The sequence below is a fragment of the Pseudophryne corroboree genome, chromosome 9 (assembly GCF_028390025.1).
Source record: "Pseudophryne corroboree isolate aPseCor3 chromosome 9, aPseCor3.hap2, whole genome shotgun sequence".
In the NCBI taxonomy this organism is placed as follows: domain Eukaryota; kingdom Metazoa; phylum Chordata; class Amphibia; order Anura; family Myobatrachidae; genus Pseudophryne; species Pseudophryne corroboree.
The window spans coordinates 230,138,221-230,162,117 of record NC_086452.1 but is presented as its reverse complement, the minus strand read 5'-3'; the positions used below and the strand labels follow the sequence as shown (position 1 = coordinate 230,162,117).

General features: G+C 42.1%; 1 protein-coding gene across 4 annotated transcripts in view; it reads right to left on the bottom strand.

Moving 5' to 3' along the window:
- Nucleotides 1-23,897, bottom strand: part of LOC134957920 (uncharacterized) — a 151,155-nt gene that overhangs the window by 103,653 nt on the left and 23,605 nt on the right. For all 4 annotated transcript variants that reach the window (XM_063940161.1, XM_063940163.1, XM_063940162.1 and 1 more), the window contains 2 exons: nt 16,381-16,641; nt 11,776-12,033 (listed from right to left, as the gene is read on the bottom strand). In XM_063940161.1, the coding sequence (XP_063796231.1) occupies nt 11,776-12,033; nt 16,381-16,641 (519 nt within the window). The remainder of the gene's footprint in view (nt 1-11,775; nt 12,034-16,380; nt 16,642-23,897) is intronic.

The window sequence follows — 23,897 nt, the reverse complement described above, 5'->3', positions numbered from 1 at the left end:
CACGGCCCATCACCGCCTAGGTCAGTGAAAAAAAAACAATACACCTATAGAGTACAACACCACCTTCACCTGTGATATAACCTTCCATTCACCTCAGTGGGACCTAACTCACCTGGGGTTAATTAGACCACAACATGTAAAAGGGAAGGTGGGCTGGTGTATACTCCAAATCAAATCTCAAGCTTACGGAGGATACCTATGTCTCTGGAACAATGGAAACAATATAATCAACCATATGAACAAAGGTGGAATGATATGGGGGCAAAACACCTGTAGTGCTCACATGCAACATACCTGCAGGTCCAGCCACTATTAACCAGATGCAGCAACAGGTTATGAGATGGTATATACAGCTAAATAATCAATGCAAAAGGGTATCATCAGCATATGCTCCAAATAAAATAAACGATGACTCATTAGGAATAATACTTACTGAACTTCAGAGGTTCTGGATCGTCCCTGTGCTGCATGTCTTTTGCCAGCTACAGAACGTCTATTTAAGGCTTCCGGACCGGAAGAGGCCGGAAGTCCCCGATACAACCAAGAAATGCAGCCCCATCCACTCCAAACTCCACAGTAGAGACCAACACCACAAACAACTAGTCAACGAGGCCTCAGGCCAGACTCCCACAGGCAGACCCACCCGCCGCATGCACCAAAACCACGCACAGTGCGGTGGGAACATTTGCGCCACTACCGCCGGACCGGAACAGCATGTGTCCCACCTGGCCAGAAGTCATGCGTTCCACCAGACTGGAAGTCACGGGCGCATAGACAACAACATAACAGGCTGCTTGAGGTGGACATGAACTCCTCTAGTACTCAGATATACTGTTTCTAGGCCACCATACCATAAAAAATTAGTCAAAGCCGCATATATAAATGTAAATAGGATCCCTGTTCACATAATAACTGGGTGGGAGGACTATGCATTCCACTCGTCCAAAAAAGGGGCGGGGTCTGCGTTCCACAGGCAGAGAGAGCCTCCCATGGGAGGCAATAAGCTGTTAGTCCGTGGGGTCGATACAATAGCCACAATAAAACATAGGTAATCATCAAATAATAATAATCTAGGGTTGAAAACGCAATTACCGGCCATAATACTGATGTGGATGTATAGAAAACACTCAGGTATAAGTATTAGAAATCACTCTTAAACGTATACATCTAGATGAATGCTTGTCCTCATGGACAACTATATTAAATAAAATTTGTACATTATCCGTGTTGTTTACGGATATAAAGTGTCTAGGCCTGGGAGATAGCTCACCTAGGTGCAAGTCACAAACAATCATGGGCTAACAATAGTGAACCTGTATAGACACACTCTTTTATCAATGTTCCACTAATACAGACATATCACAGATGGTACAGAAAATGAAATACAAAATGTTAACAGAAAAATTATACTAAAAATAGAACAAACATAATAATAAATATAATTAACAAAAAAATGTAATGAACAGTCAGTCCCATTATGCCGAGAAAGTATAGGGTAATCCCAACCAGTCTAATGTTCTAGTGGCATACCGACACCCAAAATGGGTGGAATAATCCCTTTCACGGAGGAGGATGCAAATTTAGAGGAAAACATTGAACGGGTTGGATTCGTTAAGCCCGCTGGGTGCCACCGTATCTAACCGGTGTATCCAGTAACTTTCTCGTCTTTTTAACAATAATGACCGGTCCCCCCAGTTGAACATGGAGGTATCCAGTCTATTAGCTTGTACTTCAACCTAGCAACTTGGTGCTTAGCTGCCACGAAATGTCTTGCCACTGGTTTATCAGTTTTACCTGTGATTAATGCGGTATGTATAGAGGATCTGTGGTTGGCCATCCGTTCTTGGAATGGCCGCGTAGTCAGACCCACGTAGCAAAGTCCGCAGGCACATTTAAGAATGTATATCACGTGATCCAACCTGCAATGTAAATGGTATCATATTTTGATAGTCTTGCCGGTATGTGGATGATAAAAGGTGGAACCAGTCATCATCGACCTACAGTTTGTGCAACTGCCACAAGAATAGCTACCTGGTTTAGATTGCATAACCTGAGTAGCGATTATTTTCTGGGAAACATGGTAGTGCGCATAAGGAGATGTTTAAGGTTAGCACCTCTGCGGTATGCTACCATCAGTGCTTTCATCCTAGAAAATGGCAGATTCGTATCAGTGGCAACAATGGGCCAATGTTTCCTTAATGACTTCCTAATGGTAGTGCTGTTGTCAAATTGTGTAGGAAAAATCATACAGTCAAGATGTTTTTTTGGGGTTCGTCGTTTACCCTGAAAGATCTGATTGGCAGTCTCTAAACATTTAGCGAGAATCTTGGGCGTATATCCCAGCTGCAAAAATCTGGAGGTGACTTTAGAACATTGGATTTGTCTGTGATCAGACTCAGAATTAATGCGCATGGCCCTCAGGTATTGTGAAATAGGTAGGCTCTCTTTGAGTACGGACGGGTGAAAACTGTCCGCCTGTAATAGCATGTTGCGATCTGTGGGTTTACGGTATAGAGTGGAAATAAAACCTGAATCTGTTCTAATGATGGTAACATCTATAAAGTTTATCTCCATAGAGGAAATGGTTTGGGTGAATCGAATTGGACTGTCCAAAGTATTCAGGGTCATTACCATTTCGTTAAATTCATTTTCAGTCCCATACCATAACAAAAAAATATCATCTATAAATCTGCGGTAAAAAACAATCTTGTGACCATATCTTGAAAGTATATGGGATTTCTCATATTCTGCTATGTTTAAATTGGCATACGATGGGGCCAAATTTGACCCCATCGCAGTGCCCGAAGTTTGTAAAAACAACGTATCTTTATACAGAAAATTGTTACATTTTAATACCAATTCTGTTATTTCCAATATAAATTCAATTGGAAATTCCAAATTACTGACACCCTGGAGATTTTTGTTGATAGTGTCAAGTCCTGCCTGATTGGCCTAAGAACTCACGGTCATAATCTGCCCAGTCCTGGACTACGACCACACCTCCCTTAACCGCGGGGCGGACAACTATGTTGGTATTTAGTTTAAGTTTCTTCAGTGCTGCTCATTCTGGGGGGGGGGGGTTAGATTATCATATATCCTTGGCTCCTGTTCTTTTTCCACATCAGATTGTACAAGTCTAAGGAATGTCTTAATACTAGGGTTGGACGAGGTTGGATGAGTCATCGTTTATTTTATTTGGAGCATATGCTGATGATACCCTTTTGCATTGATTATTTAGCTGTATATACCATCTCATACCCTTTTTCTGCATCTGGGTAATAGTGGCTGGACCTGCAGGTATGTTGCATGTGAGCACTACAGGTATTTTGCCCCCATATCATTCCACCTTTGGTCATATGGTTGATTAAACACGTCTAAAACCAAGGAGATGGTTGTTGATTTTAGGCGGGGTTGTAATAGACCATTATTTCCCGTGTCTTTGAAAGGAAAGCCGATTGAGGAGGTGGTCTCTCTTAAATTTTTGGGCACATATATTACAAATGACTTAACTTGGTCTTTGAACAGTCTTTTTCTGATTAAAAAGGCGCAGCAACGCCTTTTCTTTTTGAGGAGGCTTAGAGCTGTTTGTTTAAGCACAAGCACTTTAGTTAGGTTTTATCATAGTATAGTAGAGAGTGTTTTAACGTACGGGATGATAGTGTGGATTGGAAACTGCTGCACTGTAGCGGAACGAATAGCTTTCGAGCGGGTGGTTAAAACTGCCAGTAGGATCACTGGGGTGCCTCTGCCAAGTATGAAGGACTCGTATACTAGAAATGTATTAAGGAAAGCTAGGAGTATATTCACTGATGAGAGTCATCCAAATTGTTTGATCTTCGAAAGATTGCCATCTTTAAAACGGTTCAGGAGTATCCGCGCTCATACAAATCGCATGTCAAACAGCTTTTTTCCAACTGCTGTTCGGCTGTTAAATGATCATTAGGTTGTGTGCAAATGTTTCCAAAATGTAGCATAGTGTTACTGTTATCTTATGGCATTGTGAGGCTCTGATTGTATTTTCATTGACATTTCGTTGTTGATTTTGTTAATGACAAATAAAGTATATTATTATTGTTATTATTATTATTATTATTATATTGTTTCCATTGTTCCAGAGACATAGGTATCCTCCGTAAGCTTGAGATTTGATTTGGAGTATACACCAGCCCACCTTCCCTTTTACATATTGTGGTCTAATTAACCCCAGGTGAGTTAGGTCCCACCAAGGTGAATGGAAGGTTATGTCACAGGTGAAGGTGGTGTTGTACTCTATAGGTGTATTGTTTTTTTTCACTGACCTAGACGGTGATGGGCCGTGATGTGGACACAGGCATTTAATTGTCTTATATATTGATGGGTATTATGTGATTTGGGTGTCATATGGCCTGGGAGACTGAGTCTCCTAATATGCTTTTTTGTTTTTGTTATAGATTTATTTCAAGCCTATGAAATTTTGATGTTGGTACAATGATCATTTGTTGCCGGTCTTGAGAAAGGTTCGTCATCGAACCAAAACGTTGACATTGAGGCGTCTATTGACCACAATAAAGTTTATGCTTTTATATATGGACTGATCTATATATTCGCGTGAGTGCACCTTCCACCCTGTGGAGAACATTGCTATTTCAAGTGGACTGTCATGGTCCATTGGGAGCATCTGCTTCGTTGGATTCATTAAGATTAGAGTGCAGGATCTACTTGGATATTGAGTCGAGTCTACGGGTCATAGATTGGATGTCCTGACACCCATCCCACTTTCAAGGACATATAATGCATATTTAAGGCTCAAATGCACATATGGGTTATTTTAGTCACTCATTGGGCAGTTTCTTCTATTGACCAGTTAATATTAATATTTGTTACTATATTTTGTGTCTATGTTTGTACCATCTGTTGGTGGCATATAGGTGGTTTTTCAAGTGTACTTATAGGGAACTCTCTAGAAAATGTCACAAAATGGGGCATGTTTACTAGATGACGGCTTATTGTCACAGGCCGAAGGCGGCACAGTATCATTTACGGAGGAAGAGGTTGAAAAATTATTATTTGAGAAATTGGATTTTGATACCTTACCATCAGATACCCCTATTGACATTTTCTATAGGGTTCTGAAACAGCGACAGAGGGAGGTCAACCTAACCCTCCACGGTCAAATTCTTACCGAATACCATAGGCGCAAGCAGTTGCCAAGGGGCTTTAGGATAGCCAACATCCCTACATTGGGAAGGAATAATCCTACGTTCTGTAGTAGATGGTGTGGGGTACTCAATAAGTGTTCCCTAGACCTTATGGCCCTTGTTATTGAGGAGGTTGGGCAGGAACTTAAAAAGATAAAAATAGAAATCGAGACCACTAACACCACAGCCCTCCCGACTTTACGAGACGATAAGTCCCAGAACTGGACCGATCATCTACAAACTCAAATTGAGAATTATAAAAAGGAATTGATCTCTTTTAAACGTAAAAAGTTATTGACGGTGACCAACGATTACCAGAACCATACGGTTTACCCATGGTTACTAAGCAATAATTCTGAAGATAGGAGTAGATGGCCTCCCCAAAGACGTCGGGCTCCACCTTTTCCCTTCCCAGAGAATTTGGTTAATCTGTTTCAACCTCTGATACTGAGTATGTTGAAGGGCCCCCTGAATCTGTAAATGTTTTAGATCCAGGATCCGACAATCAGATCGGACCCGGCAAGCTCCTAAGAAGTGGCACCGATTGCACACAAGGAGGGGTGGGTACAAGATGAAGAGGTCATCCGAGATGCAATTAAACACTGTCTTTGACCTGTCTAGCACACCATTGAATGAGGCTGAGATGAAACTCCTCTCTCGCGGTTTGACTTTTGTACCTATGTGTAAACCACAAGCCTTTCATAAATCAGTGGATCAATATAGATTCGGGAGATCCATGCGACTCAGAGAATTTTTTTCTGACAAACCTACTGTTGAGACCATTAACAAACTCCGGGGTAAATCTACATTTGACCCACCCTCGTCCAACCCTAGTATTAAGACATTCCTTAGCCTTGTACAATCTGATGTGGAAAAAGAACAGGAGCCAAGGATATATGATAATCTAACCCCCCAGAACGAGCAGCACTGAAGAAACTTAAACTAAATACCAACATAGTTATCCACCCTGCGGTTAAGGGAGGGGCGGTCGTAGTCCAGGACTCGGCAGATTATGACCGTGAGTTCTTACGCCAATTGGCAGATACGGAGACATATAGGCAAATATATTCCAATCCCATCGCTACTATCAAAAATAAGATTGATGCATGTATTAAGTTTGGATGTGAACAAGGCTGGGTCAATAACGAATTCAAAAAATTTCTGAGCACTAAACACCCTAAGTGTCCCATATTATATACATTACCCAAAATCCACAAAACCTTGGTACATCCCCCCGGGAGACCTATTATCGCTGCTGAGGGTTCATTGCTTCAGCCTCTTGCTATCCTAATAGATAGTATTTTACAACCACTTGTGGTGAAAACCGACCGCTATCTACGAGACACAGGAGACTTCCTAACCCATCTACACAACATACAGGTCAAGGACAATATCATCTATATGGCTACCCTTGACGTCTGTTCCCTATATACGGTAATCCCACATCAGGCAGGACTTGACACTTTCAGGAAAAATCTTCAGGGTGTCAGTAATTTGGAATTTCCAATTAAATTTATATTATAAATAACAGAATTGGTATTAAAATGTAACCATTTTCTGTATAAAGATACGTTTTTTTTTACAAACTTCGGGCACTGCGATGGGGTCAAATTTGGCCCCATCGTATGCCAATTTATACATGGCAGAATATGAGAAATCCCATACACTTTCAACATATGGTAGTTTTTTACCGCAGATTTATAGATGATATCTTTTTGTTATGGTATGGGACTGAAATTAATTTAACAATATGGTAATGACCCTGAATACTTTGGACAGTCCAATTCGATTCCCCCAAACCATTTCCTCCATGGAGATAAACTTGCTAGATATTACCATCATTAGAATAGACAGATTCAGGTTTTATTTCCACTCTATACGGTAAACCCACAGATCGCAACATGCTATTACAGGCGGACAGTTTTCACGCGCCAGTACTCAAAGAGAGCCTACCTATTTCACAATACCTGAGGGCCATGCGCATTAATTCTGAGTCTGATCGCAGACAAATCCAATGTTCTGAAGTCACCTCCAGATTTTTGCAGCTGGGATATACGCCCAAGATTCTCGCTAAATGTTTAGAGACTGTCAATCAGATCTTTCAGGATAAACGATGAACCACCAAAAAACATCTTGACTGTATGATTTTTCCTACACAATTTGACAACAGCACTACCATTAGGAAGTCATTAAGGAAACATTGGCCCATTGTTGCCACTGATACAAATCTGCCATTTTCTAGGATGAAAGCACCGATGGTAGCATACCGCAGAGGTGCTAACCTTAAACAACTCCTTATGCGCCCTACCATGTTTCTCAGAAAATAATTAATCACTACTCAGGTTATGCAATCTAAACCAGGGTAGCTATTCTTGTGGCAGTTGCACAAACTGTAGGTCGATGATGGCTGGTTCCACCTTTTATCATCCACATACTGGCAAGACTATCAAAATATGATACCATTTACATTGCAGGTTGGATCACGTGATATACATTCTTAAAAGTCCCTGCGGACTTTGCTACGTGGGTCTGACTACACGGACATTCCGAGAACGGATGGCTAACCACAGATCCTCTATACATACCGCATTAATCACAGGTAAAACTGATAAACCAGTGGCAAGACATTTCGTGGCAGCTAAGCACCAAGTTGCTAGGTTGAAGTGCAAGCTAATAGACTGGATACCCCCATGTTCAACCGGGGGGACCGGTCATTATTGTTAAAAAGACGAGAAAGTTACTGGATACACCGGTTAGATACGGTGGCACCCAGCGGGCTTAACGAATCCAACCTGTTCAATATTTTTCTCTAAATTTGCATCCTCTTCCATGAAAGGGATTATTCCACCCATTTTGGGTGTCGGTATGCTACTAGAACATTAGACTGGTTGGGATTACCCTATACTTTCTCGGCATAATGGGACTGTTTATTAAATTTTTTGTTAATTATATTTATTATTATGTTTGTTCTATTTTTAGTATAATTTTTCTGTTAACATTTTGTATTTCATTTTCTGTACCATCTTTGATATGTCTGTATTAGTGGAACATTGATAAAAGAATGTGTCTATACAGGTTCACTATTGTTAGCCCATGATTGTTTGTGACTTGCACCTAGGTGAGCTATCTCCCAGGCCTAGACACTTTATATCCATGAACGACACGGATAATGTACGAATTTTATTTAATATAGTTGTCCATGAGGACAAGCATTCATCTAGATGTATATGTTTAAGAGTGATTTCTAATACTTATACCTGAGTGTTTTCTATACATCCACATCAGTATTATGGCTGGTTATTGCCTTTTCAACCCTAGATTATTATTATTTGATGATTACCTATGTTTTATTGTGGCTATTGTAACTATCGACCCCACGGACTAACAGCTTATTGCCTCCCATGGGAGGCTCTCTCTGCCTGTGGAACGCAGACCCCGCCCCTTTTTTGGACGAGTGGAACGCATAGTTCTCCCACCCAGTTATTATGTGAACAGGGATCCTATTTACATTTATATATGCGGCTTTGACTAATTTTTTATGGTATGGTGGCCTAGAAACAGTATATCTGAGTACTAGAGGAGTTCATGTCCACCTCGAGCAGCCTGTTATGTTGTTGTCTATGCACCCGTGACTTCCGTTCCGGTGGAACGCATGACTTCCGTCCAGGTGGAACGCATGCTGTTCCGGTCCGGCGGTAGCGGCGCAAGTGTTCCCACCGCGCTGTGCGTAGTTTTGGTGCATGCGGCGGGTGGGTCTGCCTGTGGGAGTCTGGCCTGAGGCCTCGTTGACTAGTTGTTTATGGTGTTGGTCTCTACTGTGGAGTTTGGAGTGGATGGGGCTGCATTTCTTGGTTGTATCGGGGACTTCCGGCCTCTTCCGGTCCGGGAGTCTTACATAGACGTCCTGTGGCTGGCAAAAGACATGCAGCACAGGGACAATCCAGAACCTCTGATGTTCAGTAAGTATTATTCCTAATGAGTCATCGTTTATTTTATTTGGAGCATATGCTGATGATACCCTTTTGCATTGATTATTTAGCTGTATATACCATCTCATACCCTGTTGCTGCATCTGGGTAATAGTGGCTGGACCTGCAGGTATGTTGCATGTGAGCACTACAAGTGTTTTGCCCCCATATCATTCCACCTTTGGTCATATGGTTGATTGTATTGCTTCCATTGTTCCAGAGACATAGCTATCCTCCGTAAGCTTGAGATTTGATTTGGAGTATACAGCAGCCCACCTTCGCTTTTACATATTGTGGTCTAATTAACCCCAGGTGAGTTAGGTCCCACTGAGGTGAATGGAAGGTTATATCACAGGTGAAGGTGGTGTTGTACTCTATAGTAGAGATGAGCGGATTCGGTTTTACTCGGTTTTACTCGGTTCTCAAAACGGCATCTTATTGGCTATCCAAAACACGTGACATCCGTGAGCCAATAAGATGCCGTTTTGAGAACAGAGTAAAACCGAGTAAAACCGAATCCGCTCATCTCTACTCTATAGGTGTATTGTTTTTTTTTCACTGACCTAGGCGGTGATGGGCCGTGATGTGGACGCAGGGATTTAATTGTCTTATATATTGATGGTTATTATGTGATTTGAGTGTCATATGGCCTGGGAGACGGAGTCTCCCAATATGCTTTTTTGTTTTTGTTATAGGTTTATTTCAAGCCTATGAAATTTTGATGTTGATACAATGATCATTTGTTGCCGGTCTTGAGAAAGGTTCGTCATCGAACCAAAACGTCGACATTGAGGCGTCTATTGACCACAATAAAGTTTATGCTTTTATATATGGACTGATCTATATATTCGCGTGAGTGCACCTTCCACCCTGTGGAGAACATTGCTATTTCAAGTGGACTGTCATGGTCCATTGGGAGCACCCACTATGTTGGATTCATTAAAATGAGAGTGCAGGATCTACTTGTATATATATATATATATATATATATATATATACTGCTCAAAAAAATAAAGGGAACACTAAAATAACACATCCTAGATCTGAATGAATGAAATATTCTTATTAAATACTTTGTTCTTTACATAGTTGAATGTGCTGACAACAAAATCACACAAAAATTATCAATGGAAATCAAATTTATTAACCCATGGAGGTCTGGATTTGGAGTTACACTCAAAATTAAAGTGGAAAAACACACTACAGGCTGATCCAACTTTCATGTAATGTCCTTAAAACAAGTCAAAATGAGGTTCAGTAGTGTGTGTGGCCTCCACCTCACTACCTAATTAAGGTGTGCAAATTAGGGCCCTTTTCCCGAAGTGATAAAGTAAAGGTGATAACACACCAGCCGATCAGTTCCTTACTGTCATTTTTCAAACCCAGCCTGTGACGTGGAAGTAAGGAGCTGACTGGCTGGTGCTTTATCACCTTCCACATCATCACTTCACCAGGCTTAATAAATCTGGCCCTCAGTCCCAACTCTGCATCGCAGCCTGCAGGTAAGTTGGCTGCACAGCGCACCTTCTGCATTTGATAAGGAGAGAGGGAGAGAGCTGCAGTCTGGGGGAAAATGCACACAGATGGTGGGGGGGACAGTGCAGTAGACATTTAACAGAGTAGAGGGGAAGGGGGAGGGGGGCGAGAGCAGCAGCACCCTCACAGACTGGGCAGATGGGGAGAAGAGAGCAACCATGCAACAGACTGGGGGTGGGGGAGAGCAGCAGCATGCCTTTCACCTGAAGGGCAGGAAGGGGGAAGGGGCAGTAGACAGAAATTTTGGCTATGGTGCCGAGAAACCTTGCACCGGCCCTGTGCACATTATATACATGCAGTCATCCACACATTACAATGCTGACTGTGGTGCCTTTGTTTATAAGGATGTGTTGGGCAGGGGCTGTTCTGGCCAGTTATACCCGCACACACTGTAGCTCACCGATCCTCCCGGACTCTGCCTACAGGTGTATCCCATCACTTCTGCACACAGATCCCGCCCAGTACCGGGAGAGGACGGGAACCGGAAAGGAGATGCGTGGGGAGCCACCATATGCTCTGGCTCCTGCTGCTGTATGGATGTATGGGAAGGAGCGCCCTCATCAGACCTGGCGCTCTACGCAGCCACGTAGTCTGCCTGCCTAATGGCAGAACCGGCCCTGATTAGGCCCTATGTCCAGCCTTCACTACTATAACATCCTCCTATAGAGCCTTCCCTTACCTGTCTATTCCCACTTCAAACTATCCTAACTGTCATGGTGAAACTAATACCTCTCTTCCCATATCCTGTTCACTGAAATTCACAGTTCTGAATTAGCAGATATCTTGTCCTCCCCACATTCAAATGTCTATCCTTTTACACAATACCTTTTAAACAATAAACTTGCATCATTTAGGGACTTATGATTCCTCTATGCAGAGCTGCTCTGTTTTGCACAAACAGTTTGTAGATACTGTCTATGCAGAATATTGCCATGTTCAAATTATGCATACATTGCTATAGTATATACTGTATGTAATTGTTGGACAGACAGCGATATCTTACTACATGAACATTTACATTTATTAAATAGATAAGTGTCAGATAATGAACCCAATGTGCTTGTGTTATAGGCGCCACCTTTAATCATTTTTACCTGTATATATTTCTGTAGGTCTACCTATGCTATTGCAGTGGGGGTTAGATGCTGTGATGGTTACAGTGTACACTTGTCCACACTCAAGGTCACTGATGTCACAGGATATGTTGTCTGAGGTGCACATTCCACTCCATCCATTTATTCCTGTCACCAGTGCAGAATATGTTGTAATTCCTTGTGCAGTTTCCCATCTTAAAGATCCAGTGCTGGTTCCACAATGTAGCTTTGCCCTCACATTTGTAGGAATACATGGAGCTGGAATAGAGAAAAATAGAGACGTAAATATCACTCATAGTTGTTCATGTGATAAAATCGTGAAAAGTTGTTGCTTTAAGGCAGGGATTTTACCTTACAGTACATGTAATACAAGGGGTAACCCTGATAGATTCAACATCAACTTCATCTCAAAAAATGGGTTAATGTATTAACAAACTATAGAAGGTAAATGCAATAAAAAAAAATGTACAGTGGTGCTTGAAAATTTGTGAACCTTTCAGAAATTACTGTATTTGTTCAGAAATGTAACCTAAATCTATCTCAGATTTTCACACAAGTCCTAAAAGTAGATAAAAAGAATCAAATCAAACAAATGAGACAAAAAATATTAGACGTGCTCATTTCATTTATTGAGGAACATTATCCAATATCATGTATCTGTGAGTGGCAAAAGTAAGTGACCCTTTGCTTTCAGTATCTGGTATGACCCCTTGTGCAGCAATAACTGCATCTAAACATTTCCTGTGAATGTTGATTAGTCCTGAACATCGGCTTGGAGGAATTTGACCCCACACCTCCGTACAAAACAGCTTCAACTCTGTTATGTTTGTTGGTTTCCTCCCTTGAACTGCTTGCTTCAGGTCCTTCCACAACATTTCGATTGGATTAAAGTCAAGACTTTGACTTGGCCATTCCAAAACATAAAATATATTTTTCTTTACCATTCTTTGGGTTGTTGTCATGATGCATGAATCATGTTCTATTGAGATGCAACTCATGGACAGATGTCATGACATTTTCCTTTAGAATATTCTGGTATAATTCAGAATTCATTGTCCCATCACTGATGGCTAGTCATCCTCAGCCAGATGCAGCATAACAGGCCCAAACAATGATACCACCACCACTGTGTTTCACAGATGGTATGAGGTTTTTTATGCTGGAATGCAGCGTTCTCCTTTCTTCAAACATAACGCTTCTCATTTAAACCAAAAAGCTATATTTTGGACTAATCTATCCACAAACCATTGTTCCAATAGCCTTCTGGATTGTCCAGGTATTCTTTAGCAAACTGCAGATAGGCAGCAATGTTCTTTTTGTAGAGCAACAATTTTCTCCTTGCAATCCTGCCATGCACACCACTGTTGTTCAGTGTCCTCCTGATGGTGGACTCATTAACATTAGCTAATGTCAGAAAGGCCTTCAGTTACTTAGAGGTTACCTTGGGTTCCTTTGTGACCTTGCAAACTATTAGATGCCTTGCTCTTGGCATGATCTTTGTTGGTTGACCACTCCTGGGGAGGGTAATAATGGCCTGGAATTTCCTATATTTGTACACAGTCTGTATGACGGTTTACCCAATCACACAATCAATGGAGTATTTAAGCTAGGAAATGGACACACTTCCCCATGCTTCAGATGAAGGAGTAATATCCGAAAGCGCTCAAGCAGGGGACGGATCGTGCTGTGTGAGGACCCAGGAGCCAGATATCATGATAGGAGATTTGGGACACCTAAGTAACCGGGACTTGCGGTGACTATACCCTATCCATCTCCACATTGGAGGGCTCTCCAGCACACCATTTGTTCTATATGTTTATTTTTATTATATGTTTGTGAGTGCATTTTATTAATTTTTTTCATCTTTAACTATAAATAGACTATATTGCACTATCATTACTTTATTTATCTAAGAGTTACACAGAGAAAGAAGTCGAAGTGTTTGCATCCAGGGACTTGATATCTATACGCCCATTATTCCTTCCTCCATGTGAGTGAGACCAATAATCAATACAAAAATCTGATTATCAATAGGATTGCACTATGTTCTGTGTTCCTTCTCATTTTTTAGAGCTGGATATTTAAAGAAATTCCTGACAAAGTCCTATTTGGGAATTCGAATTTCTTGCAATAATTATGTGTAAGATGTTTTTTCACTGAATGTATAAAATAGCACCACTTGGAATCACGCTTTGTTCTATTTACTGTTTGTATGAATCACGGTGAAGGTTCTTTTGTGAGTCTGAGGTCTGCTATTGACATAAAGTGCACAGAGGGAAAATATAAATTTTTTGTTAAATATATAAGTAACTTGTTGACCTATAGTTAATAGGTTGCTTTAAATTAATTAATGTCCGGTGGACACTATATAATAAAGTGCCACGTATTAAATAATAAGGGAAATGTGGTAAACTTTTGTAATTATAAGGGGGGTATCTAAATAAAAAAAGATTAAGAAGCCCTTCTACACTTGCAAAATGTTACCAGAGCTCTATAGTCATGTGCTTGCATATACCCAAGGTCATACTGTCCCATAGGTGTGCAGGGGGAAATCTCTGGTGGGTCTCACTGCCTGAAAGTCCCATCTCCATCTCTAGGGGTTAGTAACTTGGTGGAGCAGGATCATGGATGAACTAAGTGCTTGGCATGTTTCTATGGAAACTACACCAAGATTAGCCCTTTCTTACATCTCCGTGATGCTGGGTTTTCTGATGATCTGAGGAATAATCCTTTGTTATGGTCTGTCAGAAAATTATGGCATGTACTTCGACATAAAAGTAAGTTAAATGCTCATGACACGTTATTCCTGCCATTATTTACACAATCCAGAATTTCAGAGTGGTTGTGTGGGACACATCTCTACACTCTTACAGCAGGAAGGTTTGGTGAATGTGGGATCTTTTATTGATAAAGATACTAAACGCCCACTCCAATACTCACAGGCATCGGAGAGTGAATTCTTAGTTTTTTTTATTTTTAATAAATTTGCAAAAAACACAAAAACACTTTTTTCACATTGTCATTATGAGGTTTTGTGTGTAGAATTTTGAGGGGAAAAAAATAATTTATTCCATTTTGGAATAAGGCTGTAACATAATAAAATGTGGAAAAAGTTAAGCGCTGTGAATACTTTCCGGATGCACTGTATGTTTTGTTTGCCTTATATTGAAAATTTGCTTTGTACTCTTGAACTTCATGTATGCATTCGAATGTACTGATATTATGTATTATGATATCTCTTCAACTCCAATGTTGTAACCGCTTGTGTTTCAATCAAAAGAATATTTAAAAAAAAAAAGTGTGTGCTCCTAACACACTGCTGGCCCCTCCAGCCCTGTTTACAGTTTCTCTCTGTGGTAGCTGGCCTCAACCTCTCTGGTAGCTGGTCACACCCCGTAAGCTTGAGTCCCTACCATTGCATTCCCTGGTGGTCCCTTAATGCACCAGTCTAACACTGCATATACCTATGACATCTCTACTGTTTACTAATTAAATAATTAGCAAGATGAATATGTTTTACATTATCAGTTTATCACAAAACTACCGTGGATATTTTGTTCTGTTTAATCACTGCCATTCTTAACTGTTGAATATACAATATTTATTAATGCCTTTATCTTACTGCATTTTGGAATTTGTTTTTACTGGATATTTGAATAGTATTAGAATGCTGATAAATGACTTACAAAAATGTTATAATGTAACAAATATAAACAAGTACATAGTTCAGTTCTATTTTAATGAAACGTACTAAGACAAAGTGCCTCCTCCTACAGTAATGCGAGGCATACATCTAAGCTGTGATTCTCCTTTCTACCGACGATGATCCATTCCATCTATTGGCAAACCAATCTGCTGATAGGCAAAATCTACATGTTAAAAATCCCTCCCCAATTGCAATCATTTTTGGTCAAAATCAACGAACTGAAGATTTTTAACATGTTGGGTTTTCCTGATGACCCAACCCAGTCATCACCAAAATTGGGAATTGCCCCAGATACTTGTCTGATGTATGGACCCTTTTACCTGCGAGAGACTCTAAAAATTACTTCATAAAGTAGGGAATACCAGGAACAGTGTGAGGAAAATTCTGGTACCACCCAATTTAATGAGTTCACCAACTTCTGTCAAGGAAAGCTATCCTCATTTCTGCTGTCAAGATTTGTGTGACGAACAATAAGCTGCCAATATGACACAAGGTTGCAGGGGCAGGAGTTAGCAGAGACCACCATGTCTACCATTACTCAGAAATGCTCTTCTAGCTCCTGCATAGGTAGGTTTTCCGCTATCAGGGAGTGTATTGATACCACCCTGTCAACATGAGTGAGGATTTCCTCTAATGGTTTTCCACAGTACAAAAAATCTAAGTCATAGAGATAGAAATGTGTTTTACAGTATTAATGTGCGTAATAATGAAAGTTAACACAGTATTTGCTCTGATTTTCAGCTAGTGGAGAAGGCTACTACTTTATCCCGTAATTTCTTCTGTAGTGATTAAATGTATCAACAAAGAAAACATACTGTGGGAATATTGGAGCAGTAATTAGAAACGCTGATCAATATTTGCACATTTAGCAACTTTTATAGGTCCCACAGTCATTTTACCTGATTGAAATGTCACTTCCTTTAGGCTGATGTTATTCTGCTGATCATTGAAGGCTGTGACAGTCACATTATATATCTCTCCACACTCCAGTCCACCAATGTCACAGGTTGTGTCAGTTGTGTTACATGTATGTATCTCTCCGCCTGATGAAATTACACTGGACTCATAATGGACACTGCCTGGGGGAGCCATCCACTGTAGTTTAACCACATTAGAGTCACAGGGATAAAATATAGACAAGTTTTGAGGGGCACAAGGACCTAAAAAGGAAAACATTGTTTTTTGACAAAATGTTTTAGTTTTAAAAACATTTTATTTACACTAATCTAATCTAGTGCTAGAGCTCCATTCCGAAGCAAGATATAAACCAACTCAAAGGTCTGTTTGAAAATAATCTAGCACAAAGACTCAGCAGGATGCTAGTGTATGCACTGCAGTATTTCAGAGATATAATAAAAACTACTTTCTCGAGTATCCTTTCTCAACGTGGCTTGAGGAAGGAGTGTTTATAAGAACACTGCATAAAGTACCTCATACAGTGATAACTAACAGTGATAAAATACCTAATACAGTGATACCTAATACAACATAGTATAAATGCATTATACCAACCAAAAAAATCCTAAAATAAAAGCATAGTAATCCCTTCTGAAAATCCCTCACGTAAATCAAATATACTAACATGAATTGAATAAAATAAAGAGATATCCCTAGCACAGAATATAATATTTTGGTGACTTGAAAAATGCACTCTATAACTGGTATACTGTAAATTCTTTATCTTCATACACTATTATGGATTTAAATAGTGAGTGACTGATATAAAACAGCAATATTTTTTAAATGAATCCCGGATGAGGAGGAGATACATGGAGATCCTTTTAAGGGGGGACTACAGTAGAAGAGTACTTCTATATTCAGAGTGGAAAACTAAATTGCAGTAAAGAAGGCATTTACTTACAGTATGGGAAACTATGGAATGAAGGGGGCCAAATAAATATATATATATATATATGCACTCCTTCGGGAAGCAATTAAGATACCGCCACACAGGATCCTGTGGATCACAATGCCGACGCCGGAATCCCGCACAGTGGCACAATGCCGGCGAGACAGGCTATTTTTCCTCTGTGGGTGTCCACGACACCCATAGAGGGAGAATTTAACCTGTGGCGAGCGCAGCGAGCCCGCAAGGGGCTTTCTTGTGTTTGCCCCACTGCCGGCATACTTGTGACCGGGATGCCGCTGTCGGTATACTGATGGCCGACATCCTGGCCATCGGTATTTCATACTGAACCAAACACATAAAAAAGTGTACATCTAAATCCTATTTATCTAAAATAAAGTATAAACAGACTATCTATCTATCTATCTATCTATCTATCTATCTATCTATCTATCTATCTATCTATCTATCTATCTATCTATCTTGTACATATATAGATCTGTCAGAATACAACATTTCAGTACATGCCATAGAAATGATAATTCTTGTCGACAATTGCAAATCACTTGTGCAACATAACAGTGTCAAAAATGACCAAAAGACATATTAAAGTATTTTATCATTAGAATAATTTTTTGTAAATTTATTTTATAAAGGAAGAAGAATGGACCCACTGAATGCTGAAGCCTGAATCCAGTGTGTGTAACCTGAATACACAGAAGGCCTACCGGTGGCAAATACTCCTAAGTTGTTTAACTCTTATGAAATATAGTTATAGTGTACAACACCAAGTTTAAAAAAAAAAAAAAAAAATACTTTTGTGCACCACAGTAAAGTGTTTAAGCACACTGTGTGTTTCTACTTTATTATGTTCCTTCTGTTTTCCACAGAATAAAGTTTAAAGATCAAGGAGTTCTTCCAGCATATTGTTAGTGACAAGGCCATTTGTAACATATAGTATCTACCACAAAACAAATGTCACAGTAAAAAAAATGTCTCACTTAATGAACATCATGGAGCACTTAAGAAATATCTGTCCAATCTGAATCTTACCGTATTGATTTGTTATTGTTGGATGTTTGCAATGTATAAATAGGATTTGTTGAAACACCTTTTGACACATGGGGCAGTATTTACTAATATTCGTGTTTTGGCCGTTTTGAAGGGTGTTTGAACTCGAATGGTATCGGGTGCATTTTACTGCAACTTTTTGAATCCTGATACGATCATTCACTAAGCTGCCGAGTTTTGCACAATCGTTTTTTCCGATGTCGATGTGATTCGTAATATCAGGCAGTGTTTTACGGGAGTGATGAGTAAAACACTGCCTGAAAAAACACAAGGAATCCCGGCCGGTGAGATCCGTGCAGGGCTTCATTGTGTACCTTAAAAAGTTGATTAAAGTCTTTAAAAATCTGAAAAAAATTGCGTGGGGTCCCCCCTCCTAAGCATAACCAGCCTCGGGCTCTTTGAGCCGGTCCTGGTTGATAAAATATGGGGGGGAAAATGACAGGGCTCCCCCCATATTTAATCAACCAGCACCGGGCTCTGCGCCTGGTCCTGGTTCCAAAAATACGGAGACAAAAAGCGTAGGGGTCCCCCGTATTTCTGAAACCAGCACCGGGCTCCACTAGCTGGGGAGATAATGCCACAGCCGGGGGACACTTTGATATCGGTCCCTGCGGCCGTGCCATTAAAACCCCAACTAGTCACCCCTGGCCGGGGTACCCTGGAGGAGTGGGGACCCCTTCAATCAAGGGGTCCCCCCCTCCAGCCACCCAAGGGCCAGGGGTGAAGCCCGAGGCTGTCCCCCCCATCCAAGGGCGGCGGATGGGGGGCTGATAGCCAAGTGTGAAATTGTGAATATTGTTTTTAGTAGCAGTGCTACAAGTCCCAGCAAGCCTCCCCCGCAAGCTGGTACTTGGAGAACCACAAGTACCAGCATGCGGTGGAAAACCGGGCCCGCTGGTACCTGTAGTACTACTACTAAAAAAATACCACAATAAAAACAGGACACACACACCGTGACAGTACAACTTTATTACATACATGCACACCAACATACACACATACTTACCTATGTTCCCACGAGGCTCGGTCCTCTTCTCCATGTAGAATCCTAGGGGTACCTGTGGACAAAATTATACTCACATAATCCAGTGAAGCATCCGGCCTTTGAATAATCCACGTACTTGGCAAAAAAATAAAATGCAAACCCGACCACGCACTGAAAGGGGTCCCATGTTTACACATGGGACCCCTTTCCCCGACTGCCAGGACCCCCCCTGACTCCTGTGAAAGAGGGTCCCTTCAGCCAATCAGGGAGTGCCACGTCGTGGCACCCTCCTGATTGGCTGTGTGCTCCTGTAGTGTCTGTCAGGCAGCACACGGCAGTGATACAATGTAGCGCCTATGCGCTCCATTTTAGCCAATGGTGGGAACTTTGCGGTCAGCGGTTGACCGAAAGTAACCTCACCGCTGACCGCAAAGTTCCCACCATTGGCTACAATGGAGCGCATAGGCGCTACATTGTATCACTGCCGTGTGCTGCCTGACAGACACTACAGGAGCACACAGCCAATCAGGAGGGTGCCACGACGTGGCGCTCTCTGATTGGCTGAATGGACCCTCTTTGACAGGAGGTCATGGGTATGTGTGTATGTTGGTGTGCATGTATGTAATAAAGTTGTACTGTCATGGTGTGTGTGTCCTGTTTTTATTGTGGTATTTTTTTAGTAGTAGTACTACAGGTACCAGCGGGCCCGGTTTTCCACTGCATGCGGTACTTGTGGTTCTCCAAGTACCAGCTTGCGGGGGAGTCTTGCTGGGACTTGTAGTACTGCTACTAAAAACAATATTCACAATTTCACACTTGGCTATCAGCCCCCCATCCGCCGCCCTTGGATGGGGGGACAGCCTCGGGCTTCACCCCTGGCCATTGGGTGGCTGGAGGGGGGGGACCCCTTGATTGAAGGGGCCCCCACTCCTCCAGGGTACCCCAGCCAGGGGTGACTAGTTGGGGTTTTAATGGCACGGCCGCAGGGACCGATATCAAAGTGTCCCCCAGCTGTGGCATTATCTCCCCAGCTAGTGGAGCCTGGTGCTGGTTTCAGAAATACGGGGGACCCCTACGCTTTTTGTCCCCCGTATTTTTGGAACCAGGACCAGGCGCAGAGCCCGGTGCTGGTTGATTAAATATGGGGGAACCCCTGTCATTTTTCCCCCCATATTTTTTCAACCAGGACCGGCTCAAAGAGCCCGAGGCTGGTTATGCTTAGGAGGGGGGAACCCACGCAATTTCCCCCCCCCGTTTTAACACTAAACAGACCCTTTCCCATAGATAACCATGCACAGATCTCACTGTTCCGTGCATGGTTATCCAAACTCGACTGGAAAAAGCAGGTCTATTTTATTGCTGCTTTTTTTAACGAATCGAAAAAAAACACTCCCGCACTTGAGCACTCAGAAACTAACACCCAAATACGAATGAATAGTGAATGCCCGTATTCTATTAAATAACAGCCGCGTTTGACCGATGGTCTATTCATTCGTATTTGTGAACGTTGTCATTCAAACCATTACGAATAGTCCAAACACTGCCGAGATTGATGTTTAGTGAATTCCCGGACTGGGACTTAGAAAAAAAAACACAAATTGGGCAAACTCGGATTTTTAGTAAATACTGGCCATGGAGTGTTCAGAGTTAAAGTGGACCAACTTTATTTTTGCTCATTTCGTACTAACACTGCCATGGTACAGTCAAAAGTTACATTTTATAATGTCTATTTGTTTACTGTTCGCATTAGGAGCCAAAATGTCTAGAAACAGCTCTGTGGACAGAGATAAAGTACCAAGCAACCAGCTCCTCTCACTTTTCAAACACAGTCTGCAACATACAGTAGCAGTTAGAAGCTGATTGGCTAGTACTTTATCTATGCACTTTATCTCTCTCCAAGGCTCAGTACATAGACCTTTTAGCACCTGATAATGGTCATTACTTATCTGTTAATGACTTTTACAACAGAGACTCAAGCAGCTTTAGAGTAACACATAGATGCCAGAACATCCGGTATTGTCATGCTGTTCCATACAGATAGATCATTGCAGGTCTCTTAAGGTGGGTACACACTGGCCGATATATCGACCGTTCTATTGAACGCCCAATATATTGCGGGTCCGTTGGCCAGTGTGTATGGGCGATATGTCTGTGAACTCCGTCGTTCACAGACATATCGCGTCGGCCCCACTGCACAGTCGACGGCCAATATATCTACCGATATATTGGCGCATCGCTGTGTGTGTACGGGTGACCAGCAGGCCGCCCGTACACGTGCTGCGGCAGCCGGCGGTGATTGACAGCTGAACTGGGCGGGCGTGTGTACACGCTCGCCCAGTTCATGATGTCAGTCCCCAACGGATCGGGCAGTGTGTATGCACAGCACACTGCCCGATCCGTCCATAGATATATCTGAAGATCAATTGATCTGCAGCTATATCTATCAGTGTGTACCCACCTTTAGGGGCATACTCAATTGGCCATGAGGTTTTTGGGGTAAAAATTACTGTGGACCTCATGATCAATTTTACATTACCGCAGGTATGCCCGCTCCCGATACCCATGGTATGCAATTTAAAAAAAATGTTTGCAGCACTTTTACTGAAAAAGAATTGCGGGAGAGGGTGTGCAGTGTGAGCGGTAGTGTAGGACTGGAGAGTGTCCATGGAGGGGGTGCAGGGTGAGTGCTAGAATATTAGTGCACTGTTTGTGGGGAGGGGGTGCAGGGTGAGCAGTAGTGTAGGCGTGGAGAGTGTCCATGGAGGGGGTGCAGGGTGAGTGCTAGAATATTAGTGCACTGTTTGTGGTTAGGGGTGCAGGCAGCGATGGACTGGGGCCTTAATTCGGCCCTGGCATTCGTGAACATGCGTGTGCATCACGGCGTGGCGCGCACATCACAGGGGGCGCGCCGCATGATGTATGGGGGCGTGCCACGAGTCATGGGGCATGGACTCATGGCACGCCCCCATCACCATGGCGACGGTTGCTGGGGGGCACGCAGCGAGTCCTGGGGCGTGCCGCCCCCATTTCCATGGAGACCATGGAACCAGAGAGCCGGAGGCTGCGCTGCGCACGGCCTTCCCGGCTCTCTGAGTGACCGGTTCGGCCCACCTGCCCATCGGCCCTTCTGGCATGTGCCAGAAGTGCCAGATGACTAGTCCGGCAATGGGTGCAGAGTAAGCGGTAGTATAGGAATGCAGTGTATGTCCTTAAGAAAGACTATAGGGACTTAGGATAGAAACTTAAGGCAGGGACATCTAAGGTAATCTTCTCCGAAATATTACCCATGCCACGCGCTAGTCCAGGGAGGCAAAGGGAGATTAGGGAGGTAAATGTGTGGCTTAGGGATTGGTGCAGGAAAGCGGGGTTTGTGTTCCTGGAACACTGGGCAGACTTTTAATTCAGGCGCCATCTATTTGTGTGATGGATTGCACCTGACTGAGGAGGGGGCAGCGGTGCTGGGGGGAAGGATGGATAGAAGGTTGGTTGGAGATTTTAAACAAGGAGCCTGGGGGGAGGGTTTAGCTAGAAACTACGGGTCATGCAGTGAGAATAGTGGGGATGGCGGTAGTAAACGAAATGGGGGAGAAGTTGGGGGGAGGGTAAGAGCAGGCAGTAAGGTTACTAACATGGGTACTAAAAGAGATTTTACCAAAGCACAAACTAATGACGATTACAGGTCATCATTGTTACATAAGGTGAAAAATGTCCCTAACGCAAGGGGAAATACTTATCTTAGTTGTATGTATGTAAACGCTAGAAGCATTACTGGTAAAAAGGGTGAACTAGAAATACTTGCAGCAAGTAAACAGTATGATATTATAGGCAAACTTGGTGGGACGAATCTCATGATTGGGCAGTCAATCTAGAGGGCTATACGCTGTTTAGGAGAGACAGACTAAATAAAAAGGGTGGAGGGGTGTGTCTTTACGTAAAGCCGTTTTTAAAACCTGATATACGGGAAGATATTCAAGAGGGGACTGTAGACACTGTCGAGACGTTATTAGTAGAAATTGCATGCGGGGAAAAAGGAATAAAAAAGTTAGTATTGGGTGTATGCTATAGGCCACCTGGTATTAACGTATCTGATGAGGAATTGTTACTAAAGCAAATTGAAAGAGCAGCAGGAGTAGGAGACATAGTAGTGATGGTAGATTTTAACTATCCAGAGATAAACTGGAAAAACGATTCATGTGATACTGCTAGGGGCAATATGTTTTTAAACACACTTAATGATAACTACTTAGTTCAACTAATTGAGGAACCTATTAGGTACAATGCAATCTTAGACCTGATATTAACAAACAATGGGGATTTCGTATCAGGTATTATAGTAGGGGAACCCATAGGAAACAGCGACCACAATATGGTCACATTCAATATCAGTTCTATACTGGCTCATCTAGGACTCTAAACTTTAGCAAAGCGAATTTTGAAAAGATGAGGGTATTTTTCAGGGATATTGAATGGGAAGGTTTGTTTCTAGGAAAAAATACTACGGAGAAATGGGAGGT